Source organism: Panthera pardus, unplaced genomic scaffold, assembly GCF_024362965.1.
Source record: "Panthera pardus isolate Hobbes unplaced genomic scaffold, ASM2436296v1 HiC_scaffold_25, whole genome shotgun sequence".
Taxonomy (NCBI): Eukaryota; Metazoa; Chordata; class Mammalia; order Carnivora; family Felidae; genus Panthera; species Panthera pardus.
Window position 1 is genome coordinate 43521800 of NW_026526821.1, and position 25040 is coordinate 43546839.

Genomic DNA, 25040 nt, shown 5'->3' on the forward strand with positions numbered 1-25040 from the left:
TCCTAGCAACCAACCCCGCCTCTGCCGCTTGGCCGGGGGACTGGTACCGGCCTCGCGCGCCTTTCCTAAAGGCTTCACTGCAGGTCTCTGAGAATATGGTTTCACAGAGGTTGGAAAATGCTCAGAGGTGGCATCCCAACACAGAGTGAGGGAACCAGACTCGTTGGTCCGACAGGCATTGACCTTCTGAAAAACAAGAATAAGACGTAGCGGATCAGGCGCGGCTCGGCCACCTCAGGCCGACAGAACAAGTAAGGACCGGCTGCGACACGAGGAAGAAGGCCCCTTGCCAACCCTGGTGCTTTCTTTTCCCGGTTTCCTCGCACCCCAGCTGGGTAACCGGCGACTTCGAACATCTCTTCCCACGAGGGACGGGAACTGGGCAGTGATGGCTGAGGTGAAGGTGAAGGTACAGCCGCCCGACGCGGATCCCGTGGAAATAGAAAACAGGTAAACCAGTGAGTGAGGCTCCTTCCCCGCTCTGGAGCCCCCCTCAGGCGGCTGGTCGTTTGGGCAGGCGGACCCCTTCCACGGGCACCGTCGGCAGATACCTGCGCGCACAGGAAGGGGATTCGTGGGGTTTGGAGCCTCCCTCCCATCCCTGGACCGCAGACTTCTTTAGAAGTTCCGGGCGAGCTTGACAGTTTGCAACTTTACGTATCCGATCTTGCGCCGGTGCTGTTCGGAAAGTTGTGATGATGTGTTTTCTTCCTACATTAAGGTAACCGACTCCCAGAGAGGACTTGGCGTTTTTCCCGTAGTACTTGTAGATACGTACTGTACTCTGATCCGGGATCGCTCTTGTCGCTAAGGGAACTCCCACGACAGAATGTTTGGGCGAAATTAGGATGCAGTTTGGATTTTTATTTTTTATTTTTTTTTCAACGTTTTTTATTTATTTTTGGGACAGAGAGAGACAGAGCATGAACGGGGGAGGGTCAGAGAGAGAGGGAGACACAGAATCGGAAACAGGCTCCAGGCTCCGAGCCATCAGCCCAGAGCCTGACGCGGGGCTCGAACTCACGGACCGCGAGATCGTGACCTGAGCTGAAGTCGGACGCTTAACCGACTGCGCCACCCAGGCGCCCCTGCAGTTTGGATTTTTGAAGCAACACTAAGCCAAATGGTTTCCGTGCAGTATTTAAGGTTTTAGGTTACCTATCACGGCCGGTGGGTTCGAGCCCCGCGTCGGGCTCTGTACTGACAGCTCAGAGCCTGGAGCCTGCTTCAGATTTTGTGTCTCCCTCTCTCTCAGCCCCTCCCCTGCTGACGCTCTTTCTCTCTCTCTCAAATATAAGGTAAAACCAAAAAAAAAAAAAAAAAAAACTTTTAAAAAGTCGGGGGTGGGGGGCGCCTGGGTGGCTCAGTCGGTTGAACCTCCGACTTCAGCTCAGGTCATGACCTCACCTCTCATGGGTTCCACCATGTGGGGGTGCGAGCTGACAGCTCAGAGCCTGGAGCCTGCTTCAAATTCTGTGTCTCCCTCTCTCTCTGCCCCTCCCCTGCTCACGCTCTGTCTCAAATATAAAACAAACAAAAAATTTTTTTGAGAGTTTAGGTCACCTAAAGCCTCTCCTAATTTTATATTTTTAGGTTACCACATAGTTTTAAAGACCTTGACTTTCTCAAACTTGTGAAAACATGTACGATGATCCTATGACAAGGTGGATAGTTTGGTTGATTTTTGTTTGGTATAGATAATTCCCAAAGCAGACCCAGTTGTGGTTAATTGGCATAACAAATTTTGTCTTCCCACCAGACGTGTCTGATTTGCCTCCTTGCAGACTATGACTGCCAAATGCACTGCATATTAACTTTGTCATAGTTGTTCTGAGAAAATTGAAGCCCCAGCTTTAATATATTTTGTGTTTGTTTTCATTTGACTTTTCTAATTTAAAGTTCATATTAGTGAGGAAAAGAAACACTCCCTTAAATAGTAGTAATTATGTAAACATGTACTTTATCTTGCTCAATTTGTAACATGCTTTGATTCACAACCATCATAGAAACCTAGGTCATCTGCCAAATGTGAAAAAAGGCACAATTTCAAACCATTCTGCTTGTATTTTTCCCTCATTGCCTCTTGAAATGGGTCAGAACATGAATAAAATCATTATTGCCTTTGTTCCTAGGATTATAGAATTATGTCACCAGTTCCCTCATGGAATCACAGACCAAGTAATTCAGAATGAAATGCCTCATATAGAAGCCCAGCAGCGGGCAGTCGCCATCAATAGACTGCTGTCCATGGTAAGGCAAATTCAACTAGTTGATGTAATTATTTATGTGCTATGGACTCATTACTTCCTGTTACGTAGACGTGAAACCATTCTCAAGTGTGTTAGGTTAAGACTCCAAACCAGGAAACAGCTCAGACTGCCTGAACTGAGGAAAGAAGAAATAATTACACATCATTTTCCAAGAAGAATGAAATAAATGTATTCTGTTTTAACTGTTGTATTTGTTAACCTAATTGTCATCGTGAGACACAGGGCACATAGGCCTAGTCTGCTCTCACCTTCTGTTTGCTTCCTGCTGTTGGTGTTGGGCCATTGCCTATGAAATATGCCCCATCTGGTTTTTCTGCAGGTTATCAGAGTTGGTTCCTTAGGGTTTCATTCTCCACAATCTCACTCCTCACTCTGAGCATTTCAGGAGGCAGGAATGAGTCTAGTCACACTGCAGTGGGGTTTTTCATTGAAGCCCTTCTACCTGCTCTTATCTCTTCTCTTCTCCTGGGGCCCTAATATCATTCTCCTACACTGTCCCAAAACACCCCACCTTGTGGCACCCCACCCTCTAAATCTGCCTATTTCTCCTTTCATTTCTCCATCATCAAAACTCCCATATCTTGAAAGCATTTCAGTTTGGTTGTAGTAGAAATTGAATAAAAGATTTCTCCACTAAGGACTCATGGAAGTTTGAGGACAGGTGAACGTTCTGTTAAACTACTCCCTTCGACCTTCTAGCTCAATGGCTGGAAAACTTTCTGTAACGTGCCAGATAGTATGTGTTGTAGGCTTTGCAGGCCATAAGGTTTCTGTCATAACTACTCAACTCTGCAGGAAAGTAGCCATGAACCATTCATAAGCACATGAGCATGGCTGCATTCCGGTAAAACCTTATTTATAAAAATAAGCAGTGGGCCGGAGTGCTCGCCCTGTTTTAGTACTGTTGGTGATTTCTAATCAGTTCACCATGGTGAAGGACTCAGCTCCAGGAGGGATAGTGGAAGGGATGCTGGACGTTGTGGCAACGGAAACTGTTTTTGTCCTCTGACTACCCTTTGAGCCCTTTGCTTTCTGTCTGAAAATCCTCCTCAGTACCTCCCTCTCTTTCGCCATCTCTGCAGCCCCATCTACTGCCAGGCCTGTGGTCTACAGGTTGTAAGCAGTGGTGGAGCTATGATGACTTTTAATTATTAGTAAATCACAAAGGGTTGCTGCTTTTAGCTCATAAACAGCTCTCAGATTTGTTCCCTCCTTTCCATTCCTGCTACCTCTGCATGTGTTCAGGCTCTTGGCTTTTTCCTGGACTATCACAGTATATTCTAACTGGCTCTCCTGGTTCCATCTGCCTCAGTGCAGCCAGCCTGATTTTTTTTTTTTTTTTTTTTTTTTTTTTAAGTAGGCTTCACACCCAGCACAGAGTCCAACGCGGGGCTTGAACTCACGACCCTGAGATCAAGACCCTGAGAACAAGAGTCGGATGCCTAACTGACTGAGCCACTCAGGCGCCCCTTGATCATAATACAGATCTGACCAAGTCATTCGTGACCCAGAATCCTCTCAACACTACAGATTCAAGTCCACACTCCTGGGTTTACCACACCGAGCCCCTACCTTCCTCACCCACTCTGCCCCAAAAGTTAGGGTTCAGGGGAACAGATTGTCTTTGGTTCTCTGCCACATCATGCCTCAGGTCCTTTGTCTTCACTGGTTAGAAGGCCCTTCTTCCCTTTCTTCACAGACTAACTCCACATTCTCCTTCAAGATTCAGCTCTGCTATTGTCTCCCAGAAAGCTTCCCTGAAATCCCCCCAGGTTGGGCCAAAGCTGCTTCTCTGAGTGCCCATTCCACCCTTAACTTACCTCTGTGTTGATGCCGACAAGATGGTATTGACGTTAGCTGTGTGATTCTCTTTTAGAATTCATGTTTGTCCCCCACCAAACATGGATCACAGTATGGGTTTTCAGGAAGTGTTCATGGGCTGAATTAAACGACCTCCAAATGGAACTTTGTGGTTCGATTTTCCTACTTAGTGGAGCTCGGGGAGGGAGGTTATTGCTGTTCATCCGTATATAAGCCTGTTTCTAAGTCATGTGTCATCCCAGTCTCAACGCACGGCAGTGGGGCCTCTCCCAGCCATGGATTCCCCAAACTGCCAGAAATCCCATAATATGGCCACCTGAGTGCTCCAGAGTTCACACCCAAGGAATTTCAAAAGCACACCAGACATGCTTTACTTTACTTTTGATTTGTTATATAAAACCAAAACTATTGCATCTTTTATTCATTGGTTGACCTAATTTTCATGTAATACAACAGAAATCACACAAATTAGTAAATGTCACTATTTTGTCAGGTTTAATTAATCATCATGTTATAGATTTATGCATGTTAGCCTTTATTTGAACTTCTTGTTTATATAAATTATTTATCTTTACATTTCATATACTGATTGAATTTATTTAAATTTGACTATGGATTTTTATTTATTATTCTAAAGCTGCTTCTTCAAAATTATTTATGCATTGGTCACATAACCAAGCCAGGACACCAGCATATAATTTGGATAATGGTAACATAAAGCGCTAAGTTTTTGAAAATATATTACATGTGATATGTAGACAAAGACCAAAGTCTTGAGTGAGGAACTAACAAATAACTGCAAGGCAGGATGTTTTGGTTTGTGTAAACTTTTAAAGAATACATTAACATTTGTGATTGATTTAAAATAGCTCCAAAATAATTCATTATTATTTTCTGTTTAAAAAAACTTTAGGGTCAGTTGGATCTCTTAAGGAGCAATACAGGCCTTCTGTATAGAATAAAGGATTCTCAGAATGCTGGGTAAGCACCCAATTTTTTATTTTTAGAAACTTTAATTATTACGAACATAATCTATGGTTTTGGGGAAAAAAGTCAATAGAGAATTGCATAATGTAATCTGTCTTGCATACCATTCCGGCCTCTTGTCATGAGTTCCATTTTTCAGAGATGACTGCTCTTAATAATTTGGTATATGTCCTTTCTTCTAGGTATATATATAAATATATAGAGACGATTATATATTTATATACTATATATATAATCTTTTTTTCTTTTTTTTTCTTTTTTTTTAACAAAAATGGGATCATGCTATCCATACTGTTTTGCAACTTGTTTTTTTCACTTACTATATCTTGGACATCTTTTCATTCTGGTACATACAGCCCTGTCTCATTCTTTTTAAGGTAAGCCCTTCTTTTGGTAAATAAGTCAATGTGATGACCTTGTTCACTAATTCAAGTAGTTATGTAGATTCTTAGATTATCCTGTATCTCTTTGCCTTTTTAATTCTACTTTATTCCCCTGCAGTAAAATGAAAGGATCAGATAACCAAGAAAAACTGGTATATCAAATCATAGAGGATGCAGGAAATAAAGGTAAGCATGTGAAGGAAGAAGCAGGAAAAAACTTCCTGGTCTTTGTCTTTAGGTCCAGAAATAGGGAATGAGATCTGTGTATTAGGATTTGAGTCACTGATACTAGTTTCAACAATGTATCAACCATGATATAATTTGAAATCATATCATTCTTATATTTATTAGAAGTTAAATTAATATTTTAAAAATAGATTCATGAAAAAAGCATTCTCTATCTTAAAAACTTCTTCCTATCTCATTATGCCTCTGTGCTGGGAAGAAAATAGGGTAACATGTTTTATACAAAATTCCACATACAAGCCTTTTTTAAAAGAGTAACCAGGGCGGCAGGGTAGCTGAGTTGGTTAAGTGTCCAACTTAGGCTCAGGTCATGATCTCACGGTTTGTGGGTTCGAGCCCTGTGTCAGGCTCTGGGCTGACAGTGCAGAACCTGCCTGGGATTCTCTGTCTCCCCCTCTCTCCCCCTCCTTCTCTCTCTTTCTCTCTCAAAACTAAATAAATAAGCATTTAAAACAGAGAGAAACCATAGCCTCCTGCACAGGGCTTTTGGTGGCTGTGAGAACCCCAGTCTTCCATTTTTCATCTCTTAAATACAGTTTTCGTGTATACATAATGGGTATACATGCACACGGATGCTTACATAAAGTATTTTTTGCTCTACGCTGACAGTGGCAACTGACCTTGGCCCAAACTTAAGTTACAATCTAAATACAATCTAAAGTAGGGGCACCTGGGTGGCTCAGTTAAGCATCTGACTCTTGATTTTGGCTCAGGTCATGATCCCTAGGTCATGGGATCAAGCCGCAAGTTGGGCTCTGTGCAGACGGCGCAGAGCCTGCTTGGCATCCTCTCTCTTCCTCCCTCTCGCCCCCTCCTGACTTGAGCTCTCTCTCAAAAAATAATAAATTAAAAAAAATACAAATCTAAAGTAAAAATAATAGGAAACAGAAGTTGGGATGCAAAAGGGATGGAAGAGACAATGTAAGTCAATTCAGTACCATTCTTTTCTTCCATTAAAAAATATCTTTTTCAGTGTTTTTAGAAAGGTGCCATGCTAGGATTCCAAGAAATTTCTGGTTAGAAGATAGAGCACATAACTTAACATTTTATATGTTATGTTACCTAAGATTCTTACCTCTAAGTCACTGTTTTCTCTATAGCTGTGCTCTAGGGATATATACATATATATACATACTTTGTTATAGTTTTGGCATGAGATACAGCAGTAGGACTGTAAACACACATCCTATGGTGTTGAATTCATTTTACTTTATTTTCTTATAGGAATATGGAGCAGAGATATCCGATACAAAAGTAACTTGCCATTAACAGAAATTAACAAAATTCTAAAGAATTTGGAAAGTAAAAAGCTTATCAAAGCTGTTAAGTCTGTGGCAGTGAGTAGTTTTCTCTTTTCTTCCCCCAAGTGGTCATTGTATATGTTCTGGTCCAAGTACATTTTAAGATTTTTATTGTTCTGTAAGCTGTGTCATGATTTAAAACTACTGGTCAAAACGATTTCTAAAAATTAAGCTCAAGTTGGATTGGCTTGGAGATGTTGCCTAGATTTATCGCTGCTTAATTAACTCTTTGTGTCTCACCCGCCATTAAAGCTAAAACCACTTTACTCTTCAGTAAAGAATTTTTGGAATCATGAGCATTTTTCCTGGATTTCCAGTGTGTAAGATAATTTACTCCATCCTGGCATATTAGATTACTCATTCAACAAATAGCTATTGTGTGTTTGCTGTGTACCAGGTACTCTTGTAGTGCTTGGGATACGTGAGTAAACAAGTCAGAGAAAGATCTCTGCCCTGTCTGTTCCAGTACATGGTATTTCTCCTTCTCCTCATCCCACCCCAGCCCTATTACCTCCTCCAGGGGCTTTCACTCCAGAGCTGGCTGCATCAGGGACACCAGCTGCTGACTGCACTGACTTAGGTATCAGAAGAGCCAAGATTCCCCCTAAAGTTTGCTTGAACACGGATTTTGGCAAATAAGAATTCAATGTTCATCAGAGATTTTATTTATCAAATAGTATTTTTGCCTTACCAATCCCTAGTTTATACCATTATCTCCCTTCTGCATTTTTAATGGATAATTTCAAATTTTCACAAAAGTAGAGCCAATAATACAAGTCTCCAAAGTGAAGTACCTTCACTTTGCCAATATTTCTTCTCCACCTTTATTTTTAATAACAGCCTTATTACTGAGATAAAATTGACATGCCAGAATATTCATCTGTTTAAAATGTACAGTTTGGTAGTTTTTAGTATATTCCCAAAGTTGTGCAACCATCACACTGCTGTAATTTTAGGACATTTTCATCACCCGTGAAATGTGACCCCACTGGCAGTCAGTCCTCTGCATCCCTGCCTGTAGGCCTTGATAACCACTAATGTAGTTTCTGTCTCTACAGATCTGCCTATTCTGGAAATTTTGTATAAATGGAATCATACAGTATGTGGTCTTTTGCATCAGGCTTCTTTCATTTACACAATGTTTTCAAGGTTTCAAACTGAAGTAGTATTGGATTGTAACCCAAAGTCTAAAATAAATCTTCATAAGTCCATACTGATATAAATGTTGAAATAAATAAATGACCCATCTTCCCATGAGTGGAAAGAGGCAGAATAGACAAACCTCCTGTGCAGAAGAGTTCCAGGTAATTTAGGTAGTAGAACGTAACTCTCCCTCCTTCAGTTTGGGCTCTGCGTACTGATTTCCTTCCAAACATGGCAAGGCTAGGGAAGAAAGTTTACAGTGGAGAAAACTGAGAAACACTACCTCAAGCCACATGATCAAGGTTAACATCAACACCGAAAAGTCTTAGTGATGGTGATCAGTCATCACTTGGTGACGATTGAGTACCCTTGATGGGATGTGGTCAGAAGGGCACTTCCTCTGTGGTCTTTTTCCTGGTCTAGTCCTGAGAAAAACATCAGACAAATCCCAGTCAAAAGGCATCTTACAGAATACCCAACCAGTAATTCTCAGAACTGGCAAGTTCTCAAAAGCAAGGAAAGTCTGAGAAGCTGTCACAACCAGAAGTTGCCAAGGAAACATACCAAGTAAATGTAATGTGGTATCCTGAATAGGTTCTTGACCCAGAAAAGGGACATTAGGGGAAAACTAAGGAAATCTCAGTAAAGTATAGACTTAGGTAATAATGATGTATCAATATTGGTTCATTAACTGTAATAAATGTACCCTACTAATGTGTAAGATGCTAATAAGGGGAAACTGAGCACAAGGTAAATGTACCATCTTTACAATAATTGTGTAAATCTAAAACTGCTCTAAAATACAAAGTTTTGGTTTTTTTTTAATCTTAGTTTCAGAAGACTTATTTATCTTATAACCACATCTGCTTGTGCATGTTTTTTCCTAGGCCTCAAAAAAGAAAGTATATATGCTCTATAACCTGCAGCCAGACCGGTCTGTGACTGGTGGAGCCTGGTACAGTGACCAGGATTTTGAATCAGAATTTGTAGAGGTGCTTAACCAACAGTGTTTTAAATTTCTACAAACCAAGGTGAGGCATAACTGAGGACACATCACTGCAAATCTTTTTTAAAAAGTTTATATCGTATTTTATAGGACTTGAAAAGGGTGAAGTTGATAATTTTTACTAAACAGTATATTCCATTGTTGATTTTCAGACTATATAAATTGTATTCAGAAAACACTATATTGAGATTTGTGTTTCTACCCTTATAGGCAGAAACAGCACGAGAAAGCAAACAGAATCCAATGATACAAAGAAATAGTTCATTTGCCTCATCACATGAAGTATGGAAGTACATCTGTGAATTGGGGATCAGTAAGGTGAGAGCTTGGGTTTTGAATTTTCATCTTATTTTTTATTTTATTTTATTTTATTTTTTTTAATTTTTTTTTTGACGTTTTATTTATTTTTGAGACAGAGAGAGACAGAGCATGAACAGGGGAGGGGCAGAGAAAGAGGGAGACACAGAATCGGAAGCAGGCTCCAGGCTCTGAGCCATCAGCCCAGAGCCCGACGCGGGGCTCGAACTCACGGACCGCGAGATCGTGACCTGAGCTGAAGTCGGACGCTTAACCGACTGAGCCACCCAGGCGCCCCTCATCTTATTTTTTATTAAATTTTTTTTAATGTTTATTTTTGAGAGAAAGACACAGATCATGAGTGGGAGAGGGGCAGAGAGACAAAATCTGAAGCAGGCTCCCGGCTCTGAGCTGTCAGCACAGAGCCCTACGCAGGGCTCAAACCCACAAGCCATGAGATCATGACCTGGTACGAAGTCATAAGTTCAACAGGCAGCCACCCAGGCGCCCCTTCATTTTAATTTTTTAAAGTTACTCTTCATCACAGGGGTATAGTTTACAGTGTATTCTGCACATATTTGACCCAGACCCTTTTTTGAGGTGATACCTGTGAGCATTGTGCAGAATCCACTTTTGGAAAGCACTGTCCTAAGCCATTTAGACAAAGGTGACTGTCCTGCCATCAGGCACTGTGTGATCTGTATATACTTAAGCTTGGCATATAGAGCAGCAGTGTAGAGGCCTGGCAGTGCACTGCACTCCCAAAATTCAAAAGTCTCTTCTGACAAGGTCTTGACTTTCTCAGGGACATTTCAACATAGATGACAAACCTCAATAACATCAGTTGTCACTTACTGGTATTATCCAACTTGTAAGAGGCGAGTAGCGTCATCAGCATATTCTTTTGAAGACCTATATAAAGACAGTGCTGGATGCTTTTCAGAATCAGAAGAAATTGAATCGGCCATTTGGACAAGCTGTTTTCATTTCCTAGACCCCAGATTTCTCATTTATTTAAAATTTTTTTTTTAATGCTTATTTATTTTTGAGAGAGAGAGACAGAGTGTGAGTGGGGGAGGAGCAGAGAGAGAGAGGGAGACACAGAAGCTGAAGCAGGCTCCAGGCTCTGAGCTGTAAGCACAGAGCTTGATGCGGGGCTTGAACTCATGAACCGTGAGATCATGACCTGAACCGAAGTCAGACACTTAACCGACTGAGCCACCCAGATACCCCACACAGATTTCTCATTTATATAAAAAACTAGGAATTTGGACAATTTGATATCTAAAATAACTTTCTGCTTGAACATTTTATAAATCCACATCAAGTTCTTGCTAAGGAAATGTTACTTTATAAGACTTCCAGATTTTACTTAAGGGTAGAAACATAGAAAGAAAGTATCAAATTCAGATGAGGTTAGAGTTCTGTCCTTAACATTTCAGTGCTTTGTGCTAGCTTGGGCTGTTGTTCAGCTCTGTGCTTTAAATCACCCATCGGCGCAATGCTTCCCCATTCATGGCAGAGTTGCGACCCTTACTGTTTAAACACCCTCAGATAGGATGTCTTCTTGTGCTTTCTGTGTCCTTTCTAATGTGTCCCCTTTTCAGGTAGAATTGTCCATGGAGGACATTGAAACTATCTTAAATACACTCATTTATGACGGGAAAGTAGAGATGACTATCATCGCTGCAAAAGAAGGCACAGTTGGAAGTGTGGATGGACACATGAAACTGTATAGAGCAGTCAATCCTATCATCCCGCCCACAGGTTTGGTCCGGGCCCCCTGCGGACTCTGCCCGGTGAGTTAAAGTGGCTTCATTTCACACCTGACTGCCACCAAGTGCAAATGCCACATAACTTACCAGCAAGCACACCCCAGTTTTCTGATTCTCAGAGTTGACCAACAGCTGTTCAAACCTCCACGTAAACTTTGATGACAGGCCTTTGATGAACAAGTCATGGCTTGACATTCCTTTTTAGAATAACCAGGTTAGGGAAATTTGTGTTTTTCTGGGTTTGGCCCTAAAATGGACAATTTTTAACGAGGGCTAATCATTTAACCTAAGTAGGGAGGGAAATAGGATTTGCTGAGAATCCTGTGTCACAGGCCAGGTATGTTCTTGAAGATTTATGTGGTCTCATTTAATCTCCTCCTGTCCCTTGGAGCTAATGGTGTTATTTCTGCATAAGCTTGAAGCTAAGGAAGATACAAGATATACAGCTTAGAAGAATCAGGATTCAAACCCAGAGATGTGCTTTCCCCTGCAGCATGCCCCAGCACTCTCCATCCATCCGTTCCCATTTACTGCTTGCCAGCTGCGTGCTGCAGGCCCTGTCCCGGCCCTCACAGCTGCTGTTTTATTTCTTTATACTGGCCCTTGTCTATATGCCTAAGCTGTCTGTATGCTCGTGTCAACTCCTAGGGAAAAAAGCGAGCATATTGGGAATTCTGTTTAGCACCCTTCACAAAAAAGAATGTAGTTAAACACGAAACATTTGCCTAGTCAAACACACATACAGATCTGCTTTCCTGTATCCCTGTTACCTGCAAATAGCCTTTGGGCCAGTGGGCAGAACATGTCATCTTAGTGCTACAGTGAGAGGTCTCTCATTAACTAACTTTATAATCACACAGCAGGTCCTATTACAGCTCTAGTCTCTTTCAGTTTGAAAGTGTCACTTTTAATACCGCTTTAGAGAATGGTTGGGTCTTGGATATGTTGTTAACAGAAAGTATAGTTGTAGTTGACACTTAAGACTTTACCTATAATATAATAATTTTAAAACTCTCATTTGATTGTAAACTTTTTTCTTTTTAAAGGTTTTTGACGACTGCCATGAAGGTGGTGAGATTTCACCATCTAACTGTATTTATATGACAGAGTGGCTCGAATTTTAAGAGAGCTAGGAACTTTACTGACATTTTGCAAATGAAGTTACTTTGAGAGCAAATAATTTAATTCGTGATGGAACATCAAATACCCTTGAAAGCAAACTTCACAATAATGGATAGACTAGCTGCTATGAAAAAATATTTTTTTATCTATGAAGACTAAATTTATAATGGTAGAGTAAGCAACGGAATATGAAGCAGGTAAGGCTAATACTGAAATCCATTCTTCGATAAATACTTAGAACTTCTGGAAGACCACCTTCTGAAGCCTTCAAGACTTGTGATGGTTCATGGAAAAAGAAGCCAATAAATCCATATTTGCCAAATACTATGATAATGGCTAGAGCTTAAAAATGCCCTTTTCCAAGTTAGTTATTAAGATCTTCATTGGAAATTTTTTACATCTACTTCACTATTGCCATTTGTTTTCTCTTTCCTCAGTGGTTTCATTAAGTAATTAAAAGTGATGGGGCAGGAACAGCACTTAGGGAAGAGTGGGGAAGAGAGTGGAACATCTCTTTTCCGCACACTATTAATTCCTTATGTCAGAAATATTATTTCAGAGGATTATGCCTTTGTACTTACCTCAAATGCAAATGATGACTATTATCAAGGATTTTCAGCGCATAGTTACATTATTCTCATCTTCAAGAGAATGTTTTCACTGATCCTTTGTTAAAGTCTTCCAAGTTTCATTCTGTGGTTCAACTGTATTATTTGCTAGAACTGTCCCATAATCCATTACCCTCCATTTGTACTTCATTGTGAGCAGAGTACCATTCTTCTTTTCTTGTCCTATTTTAGATTTGTTTCCTTATTCTCTTCTAAAATCATGGTGTAATTAGTCTAGGCTAAGCAGAAAGCCATTATAATTGTTCTCATTTCTAATAGTACTTCCAGTCCTAATCATTAGCCATAGAGAAAACATTAGGTTATTCAGTGTACTGTTGCACAAAAGTTAGCTTTTTAGGATCTCAGCTATTGTATTTTCACTTTGTACCTCCACTCAGTGATTTCTGTGTCCAAGCCAAAAGTATGGGACCAAGGGAAAGGAATTGAAGGTCAGCTACTACTGACACCGGAGTTCAACTACCAGTTTGGAGATTCTCCAAGTGGGCAGCCATCAGAAGGGTAACTTTGAGATAAATGGGATCAATAAAATGAAATCAGCTCAGTAACCAACTAAGAACCAGATGGAGTTTGTGGCCAGCTCTATAAAATAGCATTCGATGACACCAGCACTTTGAAACAAGGATCATTTCAAGTATTAAATATATAGAAGATACAGAAGAATCTAGGAGCCTGAAACTACACAAGCCTTTCTCTTCCACCCCCAAGGAAAGCTAGAATAGTAAGAACATTATTTGTCCTTCTTGGAACCTGGCCTGTCACAGAGGCGCTAGTCTTATTTAATGAGAAAACTGAAGTTGGGGGGGAGAGGTAGATGTAGGGAGGAGGAAGCAGTTCATGTATTAACTACAGATTTTGTATTATGTCTTGATAGCCAAAGATTGATTTTTAAAGCTTACAATCAAAGGCTACAACAAAAGTTCATTGACTCACCAGAATAAAGAGACCCTTTAAATGGTTTTCCCATAGCAGGTCTTTCATTCTGAATATTAACTGAAGGAGAAAAGAGACAATAGTTTAAAAATATAGCACCTCTGAGGGTGCCTGGGTGGCGTCAGTTGAGCATCCAACTTTGGCTCAGGTCATGATCTCGCAGTTCTTGAGCTCGAGCCCCACTTTGGGCTCTGTGCTGACAGCTAAGAGCCTGGAGCCTACTTTGGATTCTGTGTCCCACTTTCTCTGCCCCTTCCCCACTCATGCTCGGTCTCTGTCTCTCAAAGATAAATAAACGTTAAAAAAAACAAACAACAGCAGCTCCGATATATAGTTAAATCGATATTTACCCACCAGAAGTAAACTTTGACCAAAACAAGTTATGGGGCTCTAGACTCATGACACCAAAAAAAATTAAAAAAAAAAAAAAAAAAATCAAATTGTGGTGAAGTCCTAATCCTTACAGTTGATTTCCATTTAGTATAAGGTATTTTGGTCACCTGAGAAGAGATACACCCTGAAGTCTGTCAGGGCCCTTCTGTTCTGCTTACTAATGATCATAGGGAGTCAGACAATTCTGAGAGACCATGATTCAATGGTTTAAATGGATAGTTTATGTGGCATTCTTCTATAAAATTCCTCTGAACTTCGTTTGATGAGGAGTAAATTTTATGAGCCATGATTTTTATGGTGATCAGCTGAGTAAAAACTAGTCAAACAAGTAATTTCAAGTTGAGTGACTTTTACTTTCAACTATTACTCATTATTAGATTGTGGGTAAGGGAAGAAAATACATGCCCTAGATTACTGCTGCTGGACATTTTATAGTGACAGTATTCCACATCTGTTCAGTAAAAGTACCCACCTGTCACTTCGTGACTGTTAAGACTTGAATGAAGAAATGAATTCAATTTATGGCTACCTGTGGTTACTGGCTACCATATTATATAGCACAATCCTTACAGTCACATAGGTCTATGTTAATTATAGGAATGAAAGATATCAAAATTATTTCTCACTTGTATGTATTTTTCTGTGGAGAAAGAGGACAAAATATTATTAACTGTCATTTGTAGTGTAAGTTTGTAATTTTTTGAAAAAGGACTTCAGAAAACAATGCCAAGAGTAAGTAGAACGATTACTAATTCCAAACAATTCAAATAGAATCAAACTTTGGTTATAGACTTGGTCAAATCAAACATCTTTAAGAAAATTACTACTCAATTGGTTTATCTAATTTGCTTCTCACTAACATGTCAAATGAGTTGTTTTAAACATAGTCATTTTAATTATAAAATACATGTTCACTATAACAAACTCAATCCCCAGGTGTACAAAACAAAAAGGAGACTTCCTTCACACTGTACCTAAAATGCCCATTCCCCAAAGATAACTGTTATTAAAGTTTAGAGTCTTTCCATATTTTCTTTGAACACATTTAGAAGCCAAGACTTTTCAGGTTAAAATGGTGGCTTTGAATCTCCTGTAGACATAAATAGTGAGGAAATTCATATTTTTGCAGCAAACATAAGGTTCTGTAACATGTACAAAGTCACTGGAAATTGTTTTGAGTCAATACTTAGGGATTGTAACAGCCAAAAAATATTGGAAAGAAAAAACAATTTTTTTGAAGGAGTATGATCAGAAGAAAAGTGGAATGATGCTTGAAAGTGAGCTAAAGGAACATAGAATTTAAAAGGTAGAACTCTTTACAGAACAAAATTTGAAGTATGAAAAGATTATTTAGAATTTTGTAACAAAATCTAAATTGTTCCCATGATTTCATCCTTCGACATTAAATTCATTTCTCAGGCTTAGAGAGAATCATTTAAAGCACCTGGCTAAGTTAATTCCTAATGGCAGAGGTCACAAATGGGCGGCTTGGACTTTGTGTGTCTTGCAGTGTTTGTACATTTTTTATTTACGCTGTCGTTGTCGACTTACGTAATCCATATGTACATATATTGGGCATAATTCATATACATAGAAACTGTGTATATAAACATATAGTCCCTAGATATGAAAACCACTGCATGAAGTTTTTCCCTCAAAAAATCAGAAAATTGGCAACACCCTGCTACCTTCCCAGATGGCAACAATTTAGAAAGGGCACGAGTTCTCCATGCTGCCCAAATTCCCACCACGCTGGTCTAGCACACATCTGGTTGGCTATGCTGACATATTTTTACAGGCTGGGCTTCTGTTCCCTGCCCGACCTGGCAGACCTAACTCTTAGATCCATATGTATCCCTCTCCCTCAACATGTTTGAAGGACTGGGGCAGGGGTCAAAGATGGAAGGCCCCAGTCTGGGTTTAATGTCTTGGGCCAGCTCAGAACAGCTAGTGTTTTGAGCTCTAAGCCAACACTCTGGACCTTTAGTCATTTTCCTCACCCCACCCCACCCTGCCAACTAGAAAAAGGTTCATTTCAAAGAGGAGTACAACTCCTACAACATACACAAACTAGTTTTAATGTGAACTGGGAATCAGGAAAGCTGGATTCCACTTCTATCTTACTCACTTTGGACAGATAAAGGTGGTTAAACTGTCCTTATGTCCCTGATCAAATGAGAAAAATACTGCTTTAGTTCATGGCAGTTTGTGAGATAGAAATCCAATGGAAAATGTAAACGCTGTTTGTAACTTAGTTTGAATATTGAACTTCTGGGTTATTTTTCCGGAACTTTGTTCTGTTTTATGTGTCTACTAATCATCTCATAATAGATAATTTTTATCTATTAATAACCTGATCATTGCTCTACCCCTATATTGGAATGTAAAACAGCAGAAGTAATCCTACCTATGCTGGTACTTTCAGCATAGACTTTACCACGCTAATCAGTTCATGAAACTCCATATTCTGAAAGTGGCCACGGTCAGTGAATCTGTACAATTTGGCTTCCAACCTATCAGCCACTTCTTGTTGTTCCTTCCAGGGAAGGAAAGGATCATCAGTGGAGCCAAACTGCACAATGTAAGGGCAGTTGGCTTTGATCTTCTCCCACTGCCAGGGACGGTTGAAGTATCCTATGGGAAAAAAATATACATAGAGCCTATTACCGCCCATGGATAATTCCCATTCTAGCCATGGTAAAATATCTAGTGAAGACCATAGCAGACACACAGAATCCGAGCCTGTGAGTTACAAGTCCATTAGTTTTCAAATCTATAGGGCTTAATACCATAGCTACTTGTGAAGGGGCGTATGTGGCTCAGATAAAATCAGGCCTCTAGGGTTCAATGCATTAGAAAATGGTCTATCACCTCTCAAAGGGTCTAATTTGTAAAAAAGAAGGGCAGCAAATGTTTCTCATCTGTTACGAGAGGGTTTTTTTAGCCTATTCAAAAGCAGTACTGTTTAACCTGAACAGGTAGCCCTGTGATTAGAGGAAGGGCTTTTCTGAATCGGTTTCAAACTTACCACTGGCACGCTCGTTTTCATCCCCCAAGTCAGAGGTATATGCAGACACTAACACAATAGCATATACTTGGTGTGTTTCTGCATACCTGGAGAAAGAGAAATGATGTCAACTAATACTTAATGTTAAATCTGATTGCCGAAAAAGTAAAAACAAAAACAAAAACAAAAAAACACATGAAAACTCATTTGATCTAGCTTACAGAAAACAGGTGCTGTTGAGGTTAATTTAAAAAAAGTAAGGAAACTACAGAACTCCAAGCCCAGTGGTTAATAAAATTACCCTTGGCTACTTGATGAGTTTCTACTTATTTTTTCAAGGTAGTCCAAACCTCTTTGGTAATCCTTTCAAAAAAAAACAAAAAAGTGGGGGCAACTGGGTGGCTCAGTCGGTTAAGTGTCCAACTTCGGCTCAGGTCATGATCTCGCGGTTCATGAGTTTGAGCCCCACATCAAGCTTGCTGCTATCAGCCTGTCACAGCAGAGCCTGCTTCAGATCCTGTCCCCCTCTTTCTGCCCCTCCCCTGATTGCACTCTCCCAAAAAAATCATTTTTTTTTTTTTTAAGTGTAATCATTCTCTTTGATGTGCCTATTAACCTACCTTCAGTATGCATCAGCATTGCTTGCTTGGTTAACATGTAGATTCAGTCCCGGAGCATCTGATTCAAAGTTGGTATGAGGCCCAGGGATCTGCATTTTAAGGCATGACACCTCCCCCCCAACCCGGATGACTAATACAAGTGATCTGTGAACCATATTTTAAGAAATACTATACCATAGTGGAAATATACCTCTTTTGCTGCACATTCCACATTGTATTGTATTACTCTTTGCGTTGTATTATATGTCTTCCCCAACAAACCTTCAGCTCCTTAAGGGCAGGTGTGAGCCTTCTTGATTTCTATGACCCTGGTGCCTAGTAGAGTGCCCACAAGCAGACACTTGGCAAAGATTAGGCTAGGGAAAGATGTGGAATAGTAATAGCTTCAAGGGGCCTTTGTGCCAGGAAAAATTTAGGGTTGGTATTTTGTTTTGCAGTCTAAACTTTTTGCCCAACAATTTGTTTTGAAAAATTTCAAACCTACAGGACAGTTAGAACAACAAGCACTTGATTCATTAATTTTACCACACTTCACACCTATATACATCAACTGTGTCCCTAAGAACAAGGTATTCTCTTACATATCCACAGTGCCATTATTACACCCAGTACATTTAACACCGAGACAGTAATACACAGATCCTGATAATGGCGCTTGAACTCACAAACTATGAGATCACGACCTGAGCCGAAATCAAGATCCAGACACTTAAACAACTGAGCCACCAAGCACCCCAAAACTGCTTTCAATCCTAGATCCAGTCAAAGATCACACATTGCATTTGTTTTTCATGACTCTTTAGTCCCTTTTAAATTTTTTGTTTTAAATGACATTGACATATTCTAAGAGTTTAATAAGCCAATTAATTGTCTTGTATATCACCCCTAAATTGAATTTTTCTGTTTCCTCGTGATTAGACAGAGGTTGAACATTTTTGGCAAGAATACTACATAGGCAATGTGTCCTTCCCACTCCATCACATCAGAGACACACGATGCCAGTGTCCCTTTATTGGTGAGATTAAGTTTGATTACTTAAGGTGATATCAGATATCCATTGTAAAGACATAATTGTCCACTTTGTGATTAGTAAGTAATCCGCAGGGTGGTCCTCTGTGGCTCTACCAATATCCTTTTCCCCTACCATCTTATACCACATACTGGCATGTATTTTCTCTTGCCTACCTTAACTTTAGATGTTAATTTTTAGGTTGCAGACAATCCTGCAGCGAGTTTATTATTTTTTATTTTATTTTTAAGAGAGAGACAGAACGTAAGCAGGGGAAGGGCAGAGAAAGAGGGAGACACAGAATCTGAAGCAGACTTTAGGGTCTGAGCTGTCAGCACAGAACCTGACAAGCAGGGCCTGAACCCACAAACTGTGAGATTATGACCTGAGCCAAAGTCCGACGCTTAACCGACTGAGCCACCCAGGTGCTCCAGGGATCTTTTTCTTTTTTTTTAAGTTTATTTATTTTGAGAGAGAGAGAAAGAGCATGAGTAGGGGTGGGGCAGAGAAAGAGGATACCAAGCAGGCACTGCCCTACCAGCACAAAGCCCAATGTGGGGTTCGAACCCATGAACCATGAGATCATGACCTGAGCCAAAATAAAGAGTCAGACATCCAACCGACTGAGCCACCCAAGGCACCCCAGTTACAGGGATCTTTAAAAGAAGGCACATCTGGGGCGCCTGGATGGCTCAGTCAGTTGAACATCCAACTTCGGCCCAGGTCATGATCCCATGCTTCATTGGTTTTTGAACCCCGTGTCGGGCTCTGTGCTGACAGCCTGGAGCCTGGAGCCTGCTTTGGATTCTGTGTCTTCCTCTCTCTCTGCCCCTCCCCTGCTTGCACTGTCTCTCTGTCTCCCCAAAATAAATAAATATTTAAAAAATTTTTTAAAAGGAAGGCACATCTTTATTAGCCAATAGCCTGAGAAAAATTCAGTTGGCCTTGAGTTGGTACAGATTTCAGCATAAAGGGATTTCTTCATTTTCCAGACAACCTTTGGCAGCTTATGAACACTAAGCTCCACACTGGAAAGCATTATCTCATAGCTTCAAATGGCAGAAAGGCTATGGAATTTGGCAGGGTTCCCTGACATGCAATTTATATGCCAGCCTGAGTGACTGCTTGGGACAAGAGGTTACACAAAAACTATATTCCTTCCTCATCCAGCCTAGCAAATGTGCAAGAAACCCAACCCTAATATGCTTATTCAGCCAGCTAAGTCCTATCCTCTAGGCCTCATAAGCCTAAAGGGAGAGACATGATGTTATAACCAACAGCATCAGGAAGTGTCATGAATCCTAAGGATGGGGGGGGGGGGGGGGTGTACAGGGTGGTGTAATAGCCTCTGCCCTCCAACAAATATTTATTTAGCACCTACCATATGGCAGACACTCTTCTAGGCACTAAGGTCCCAGTGTCAGAGTGAACAAAGCCCCACCCTCATGTTGCTTACATTTTTATTGGCCAGAGACAGGCAAGAAATAAACAAGACATCAGATGTTGAAAAGTGTAATAGATTAAAAGAGGGATACCAAGATATAAAGGGGATAGGAGCCATTGTTTCATTTGGAGTGATTAGACTAGGCCTCAGTGAAAAGAGACATTAAGTAGAGACTTAAAGAAAAGAAAGCCATGCAAGTACCTAGAAACAGTATACCAGGTAGAACAGGGGCCAGCACAGGCCTAAGGTAGGTACAGAGTTGGCAAGTTCAAGGAACTGCAGTGAGGTCTGTAAGCCAGCTGGAGCCCACACAGGGTGACTATTGAACAAGGATCGCACCTCATGGCTGCAATGGCCCCAGAACTGTGGCCTATGATGATGGTCTTCTCATCACAGTGCAGCTCCGTCTCCATGAAGGGCAGCCAGATGCTCTCTCGAGCTGTAACTAAGGTTCAGGGTAAAGAAAGAGTGTCATTTGATAGGGACAGTCTTAGTCTAATACCACCCCACCTTTCTGACAGAGGACTACTTAGCATTTCTCAACTTAAGAACTTCAGGACCATATGGGAGACGGGGCTGTTTCTTTTTTTTTCTTTTTTTTTTTTTTTTTTAACATTTATTTTTGAGACAGAGAGAGACAGAGCATGAACGGGGGAGGGGCAGAGAGAGAGGGAGACACAGAATCCGAAGCAGGCTCCAGGCTCTGAGCCATCAGCCCAGAGCCTGATGCGGGGCTCGAACTCATGGACCGCGAGATCGTGACCTGAGCTGAAGTCGGACACTTAACCGACTGAGCCACCCAGGCGCCCCGGGGCTGTTTCAATAGAGCCAAAGATTTATATGTTGCTGTTTGAGAAATTCAAGTCCATAGCTTTGCTATATATATATATATATATATATATATATATATATATATATATATATAGCTTTTATTTTTTTTTTAATTTTACCATGTTCTTATAAGAAAATACTGAGGAAATAATAAAAATATAATTCTGTAGCTTTAATGTAAACTTAAGAGATAACTCTAGGGGCACCTGGGTGGCTCAGTCGGTTAAGCATCCGACTTCAGCTCAGGTCATGATCTCATGGTTCATGAGTTTGAGCCCCACATTGGGATCTGTGCTGACAGCTCAGAGCCTGGAGGCTTCTTTGGATTCTGTGTCTCCCTCTCTCTCTCTGCCCCTCCTCTGCTCATACTCTGCCTCTCTTTCTCTCAAAAATAAATTTAAAAATTTTTAAAAAAAGAAATAACTCTAGACAACATTCTCAAATTCACATGTATAAATATGCTTTCTTTCCTAAGAGGAAATTCCTGACACAAGTCATGAGCATAGTCAGAACAAAAGTGGCAGTGTTACATTTTGATATATTTGGATCTCATATAGGTGCTGTGAAGTTTTATCATATCTCTGTCTCACATGAAACACTCATACATTTTGCCTGAAAATATCTGTTGAATCTGTTGACTTATAGAAGGGAAAACTGAGTTGCTTAAAAAGTGGAAAATTAAATTTTACCAAGCCTGGGTGCTTTTCTCGATCCTTACTAGAATTTTCTATGATGCTTTTTGGTTTACACCCTTTTCCCCAAACTACTTGCCTTCATTCATTCTTAGGTATATATTCCCTTTGGCTTCTCTACTATGATATTCCTGTTCTATACCAGGAAAATGGCAAGATCAAAACCCAACACGATGAGGCTATTTAAAAACATGTTTAAAACTTACTTGGGTCAGGCATGTTTTTAGCCAAACACTGGAAACCAGGTATCTATGACATGAGGGGAAAAAAAAGCTATAATAAAGAGCTTAATTACAACTAATACTTTGCTAATAAGAAATGAGACACCTGATATGATCTCTATCAATTCAATAAGTCTTTGCTTACATTATGAAATGAAGCAGGTTAAGTGCCATTGGATTCCATGTGAACAGACAATCCCTCCTGATAAACTGCCTTCTGTCTGTAGTTCTTACCTAGCCAGCTCTGTACATATTTGCGTTTGTACATCTCTGTTTATCACTGTAGGCATGTATCTACAGAGGCATCATGAATGAATGCATTCTAGACAAACTGGAGTCAAAAAGACTGTGCACCAGGAAGTAGGTAAAACATGGTACAAAATGTGGTACAGAAAGTTGGAGATCCCACCCTTTTGGACAGCTTCAGTCCTGCTCTTTTTGATCTGTAGCTCTGGCCTTGGTTTTCAACCACAACCTGAAATTTTCTTCTAGACACATACTCTAGAGCTCTAAAGGATGGCAACCCAGGAAGCAGTCCTATTGACTGGTTATGGAAGAGGTTAAAAAAAAAATCAAGATACACAAGACAATTACAGTGGGACACAACGCCATTTGTGTAAAGCTCACAAAGAAACCAAATTAAGTAAGATATTGTTCAAAGTATACCCACATAGCTGCAAAAGTATGTTCATTTTTAAAAGAGGAGCAAATGAAAAAAATTTCAGGGAAATGGGATTGGGGGGGGTATACATGTGGCTTCCAAGGTATTGTTAATGTTGCAGAGTTTAGTTTGGTTATGGAGTCTCAGGTATTCATTACATTATACTTCACAATTTCCATGTATGTTACATTCATCTTTTTCCTATATTAAATATTACATACTGATTTTTTTTTTTTTAATCTGAGGCAGGAATCAGAGAAGACAGAGATACACTTATCTCGTAAGCCCCAAATCTGAACCAGCAACAGATGCAGAGAGACAGGGGGGTGCTCTAAGAGGTGGTGCCTTGTACTCTAACCACTGAATCTTCAGAGAAGTCTTCCGGGCAGTTTTATCCACCAAAATTCTGACCACTAGTTCTAGAGTTTGAGACAGGGCAGCGGGGAGAGCAGTGAAAACACAGGGCTTCGCTGAAGGGGTGGGGGGGCTGGGGACGAGGTGAACACACGTTCAAATTTCAGTCCACTGTCCCCTCCGTCCCCTCAAGGCTCCCAGCGCGGTCAGGCTTGTCTCTTACCTGCTCCAGCCCCTTCTTCACCCAGCCGTACCAGCCGTGGGTGGCCACATCCCCACCTCCATTCCCAGGAACAATAACTGCCTTGTTCGGGGAAGCCATGAGCGCAGAGGGGCCGATGTCGACCAGCAGCAGGGCTTGCAGGGCCGGGAGCCCGAGACTGCATCCGCTGGGAGCCTGCACTGTGGCATTCTGGGAATTGTAGTTCTGGGGGCGCCGGTGGGCCGGCTCTTGGACTCTGGCCGCCCTTACTGAAGAAGGTGGCCAAAGCAAACTTCCGAGTTTCTAGCAAATCTAAATCGCCTTTCACTTGCCTCTTGCTAGCGTTCTGGTCCCCTCCTCGCCTTATTTAGGACAGGCTGTCACACGCCCAGAATATACTCTCCCTTTACTAGAATTATGATATATTTCTATTGGAAAGTGTGGTTTTAGTTCCAAATATACAGAAATAACCTTTTTATGAGTTGAGGACTCGTGGAATTCTTATTACTTTTCCTTCTGATTTTGAAACATTTGTTGCTAGTACAGTTGTCACTGTCAGTCCTGGTTGTTATTTTTCATTGCTTTCAATGTTGTCCTTTTAAAAGCTATCACCATTGGTGATGGCACATGGATACCATTCACAATTGATGTGAGGAACAAAGGCAGAAGAAAAAATTAATATTTCTTTACAACTTACAGCCCAATGACAAGTCCTTGAGACAGGCAAAGTGATATTCCTCTGGAAGCTCAGCTCCCTTGATGATGACAATTTGCTAAGAGCAAAAGGCAATCTTAGCTTAATGTTATTTGGACCTCCAGGATCCTGTAAGTCTACTTTAAACATAAAAAAATTCCTTTGGAAACTTCCTTTATCTCTTCCCCTCCCCAGACATATGTTGACAATCGTACTGCAAGCTTACAGCCCCTTGATATACATCTGAAGGGTCTCATGATTGAGTTTTTACTAAACAGTAATAAATGACATTTTCCTAACAGCAACTAGCCCCTCAGTGTCCTGGAAACCTTGTTGCCAAAATACCTTAGAGACTTTCCCTGTCCCTAACCCCCTCCCAACCTGAAGGTATATAATCAGTCACCGTCACAACCCCAGTGCAGCACTTTCTGCTCACGAAGCCTGTCTCTGTGCTTTAATAAAACCACCTTTTTGCACCAAAGACATCTCAAGAATTCTTTCTCCGAACCCCAATATTTTCCACATCAATACTTTAACAAATTTAGAGACTGGGAAAACTGAAGTAGCAATGCAGTGGTTTACCTATTATAATATGGCAGTCCTGAAATTTTAGAAAACACATATACCTTATAGATTTATCAAAATCTTTTATACTGGGGTGGGCAAATGTATGCTCACGTGGTTAAAAATGGGAATAAACAGGGGCGCCTGGGTGGCTCAGTTCATTAGGCATCTGACTCTTGATTTTGGCTCAAGTCATGATCTCCCAGTGGTGGGATGGAGCCCAACGTGAGGCTCCACACTGGGCATGAAGCCTACATAAGATTCTCTCTCTTCCTTGGGACACCTGGGTGGTTCAGTCAGTTAAGGATCTGACTTTGGCTCAGGTCATGATTTCACGGTTTGTAGGCTGTGCTGATGGCTTGGAGCCTGGAGCCTGCTTCAGATTCTATGTCTCCCTCTCTCTTTGCCCCTCCCCTGCTCGTGCGTTCTCTCGCTCTC

At 40.8% G+C, this 25040-nt stretch overlaps 2 protein-coding genes across 3 annotated transcripts; one reads left to right on the forward strand and one right to left on the reverse strand.

The window, feature by feature from the left end:
• The first annotated feature begins 87 nt into the window (after nt 1-87).
• Nucleotides 88-13937, forward strand: POLR3F (RNA polymerase III subunit F). 2 transcript variants are annotated; one of them, XM_019462431.2, is made up of 10 exons: nt 88-450; nt 2133-2250; nt 5005-5072; nt 5435-5455; nt 5580-5647; nt 6932-7044; nt 9039-9182; nt 9368-9475; nt 11062-11253; nt 12276-13937. In XM_019462431.2, exons 1-10 carry the CDS (start codon nt 389-391, stop codon nt 12351-12353), a joined length of 972 nt encoding a protein of 323 aa, XP_019317976.1. In that variant the 5' UTR covers nt 88-388; the 3' UTR covers nt 12354-13937. The 2 variants fall into 2 exon arrangements, with proteins under 2 accessions (XP_019317976.1, XP_019317977.1); XM_019462432.2 differs by lacking the exon at nt 5435-5455.
• Nucleotides 13938-14966: 1029 nt separating this feature from the next.
• Nucleotides 14967-23542, reverse strand: RBBP9 (RB binding protein 9, serine hydrolase). The gene is made up of 5 exons (XM_019462435.2): nt 23366-23542; nt 22113-22155; nt 20723-20828; nt 17332-17417; nt 14967-16937 (listed from the first exon to the last, which is right to left on the reverse strand). Exons 1-5 carry the CDS (start codon nt 23462-23464, stop codon nt 16711-16713), a joined length of 561 nt encoding a protein of 186 aa, XP_019317980.1. The 5' UTR covers nt 23465-23542; the 3' UTR covers nt 14967-16710.
• Between the last annotated feature and the right edge of the window lie 1498 nt (nt 23543-25040).

Coding starts and splice junctions, on each gene's coding strand:
- POLR3F (XM_019462431.2), top strand. CDS start 389: ATGGCTGAGGTGAAGGTGAAGGTACAGCCGCCCGACGCGGATCCCGTG. Junction 2,251..5,004: donor TCAATAGACTGCTGTCCATG/GTAAGGCAAATT, acceptor AAAAAACTTTAG/GGTCAGTTGGATCTCTTAAG. Junction 5,456..5,579: donor CCTGTCTCATTCTTTTTAAG/GTAAGCCCTTCT, acceptor ATTCCCCTGCAG/TAAAATGAAAGGATCAGATA.
- RBBP9 (XM_019462435.2), bottom strand. CDS start 23,464: ATGGCTTCCCCGAACAAGGCAGTTATTGTTCCTGGGAATGGAGGTGGG. Junction 17,418..20,722: donor GGGGCCATTGCAGCCATGAG/GTGCGATCCTTG, acceptor CTCTTTCTCCAG/GTATGCAGAAACACACCAAG. Junction 16,938..17,331: donor TGAAAACGAGCGTGCCAGTG/GTAAGTTTGAAA, acceptor TTTTTCCCATAG/GATACTTCAACCGTCCCTGG.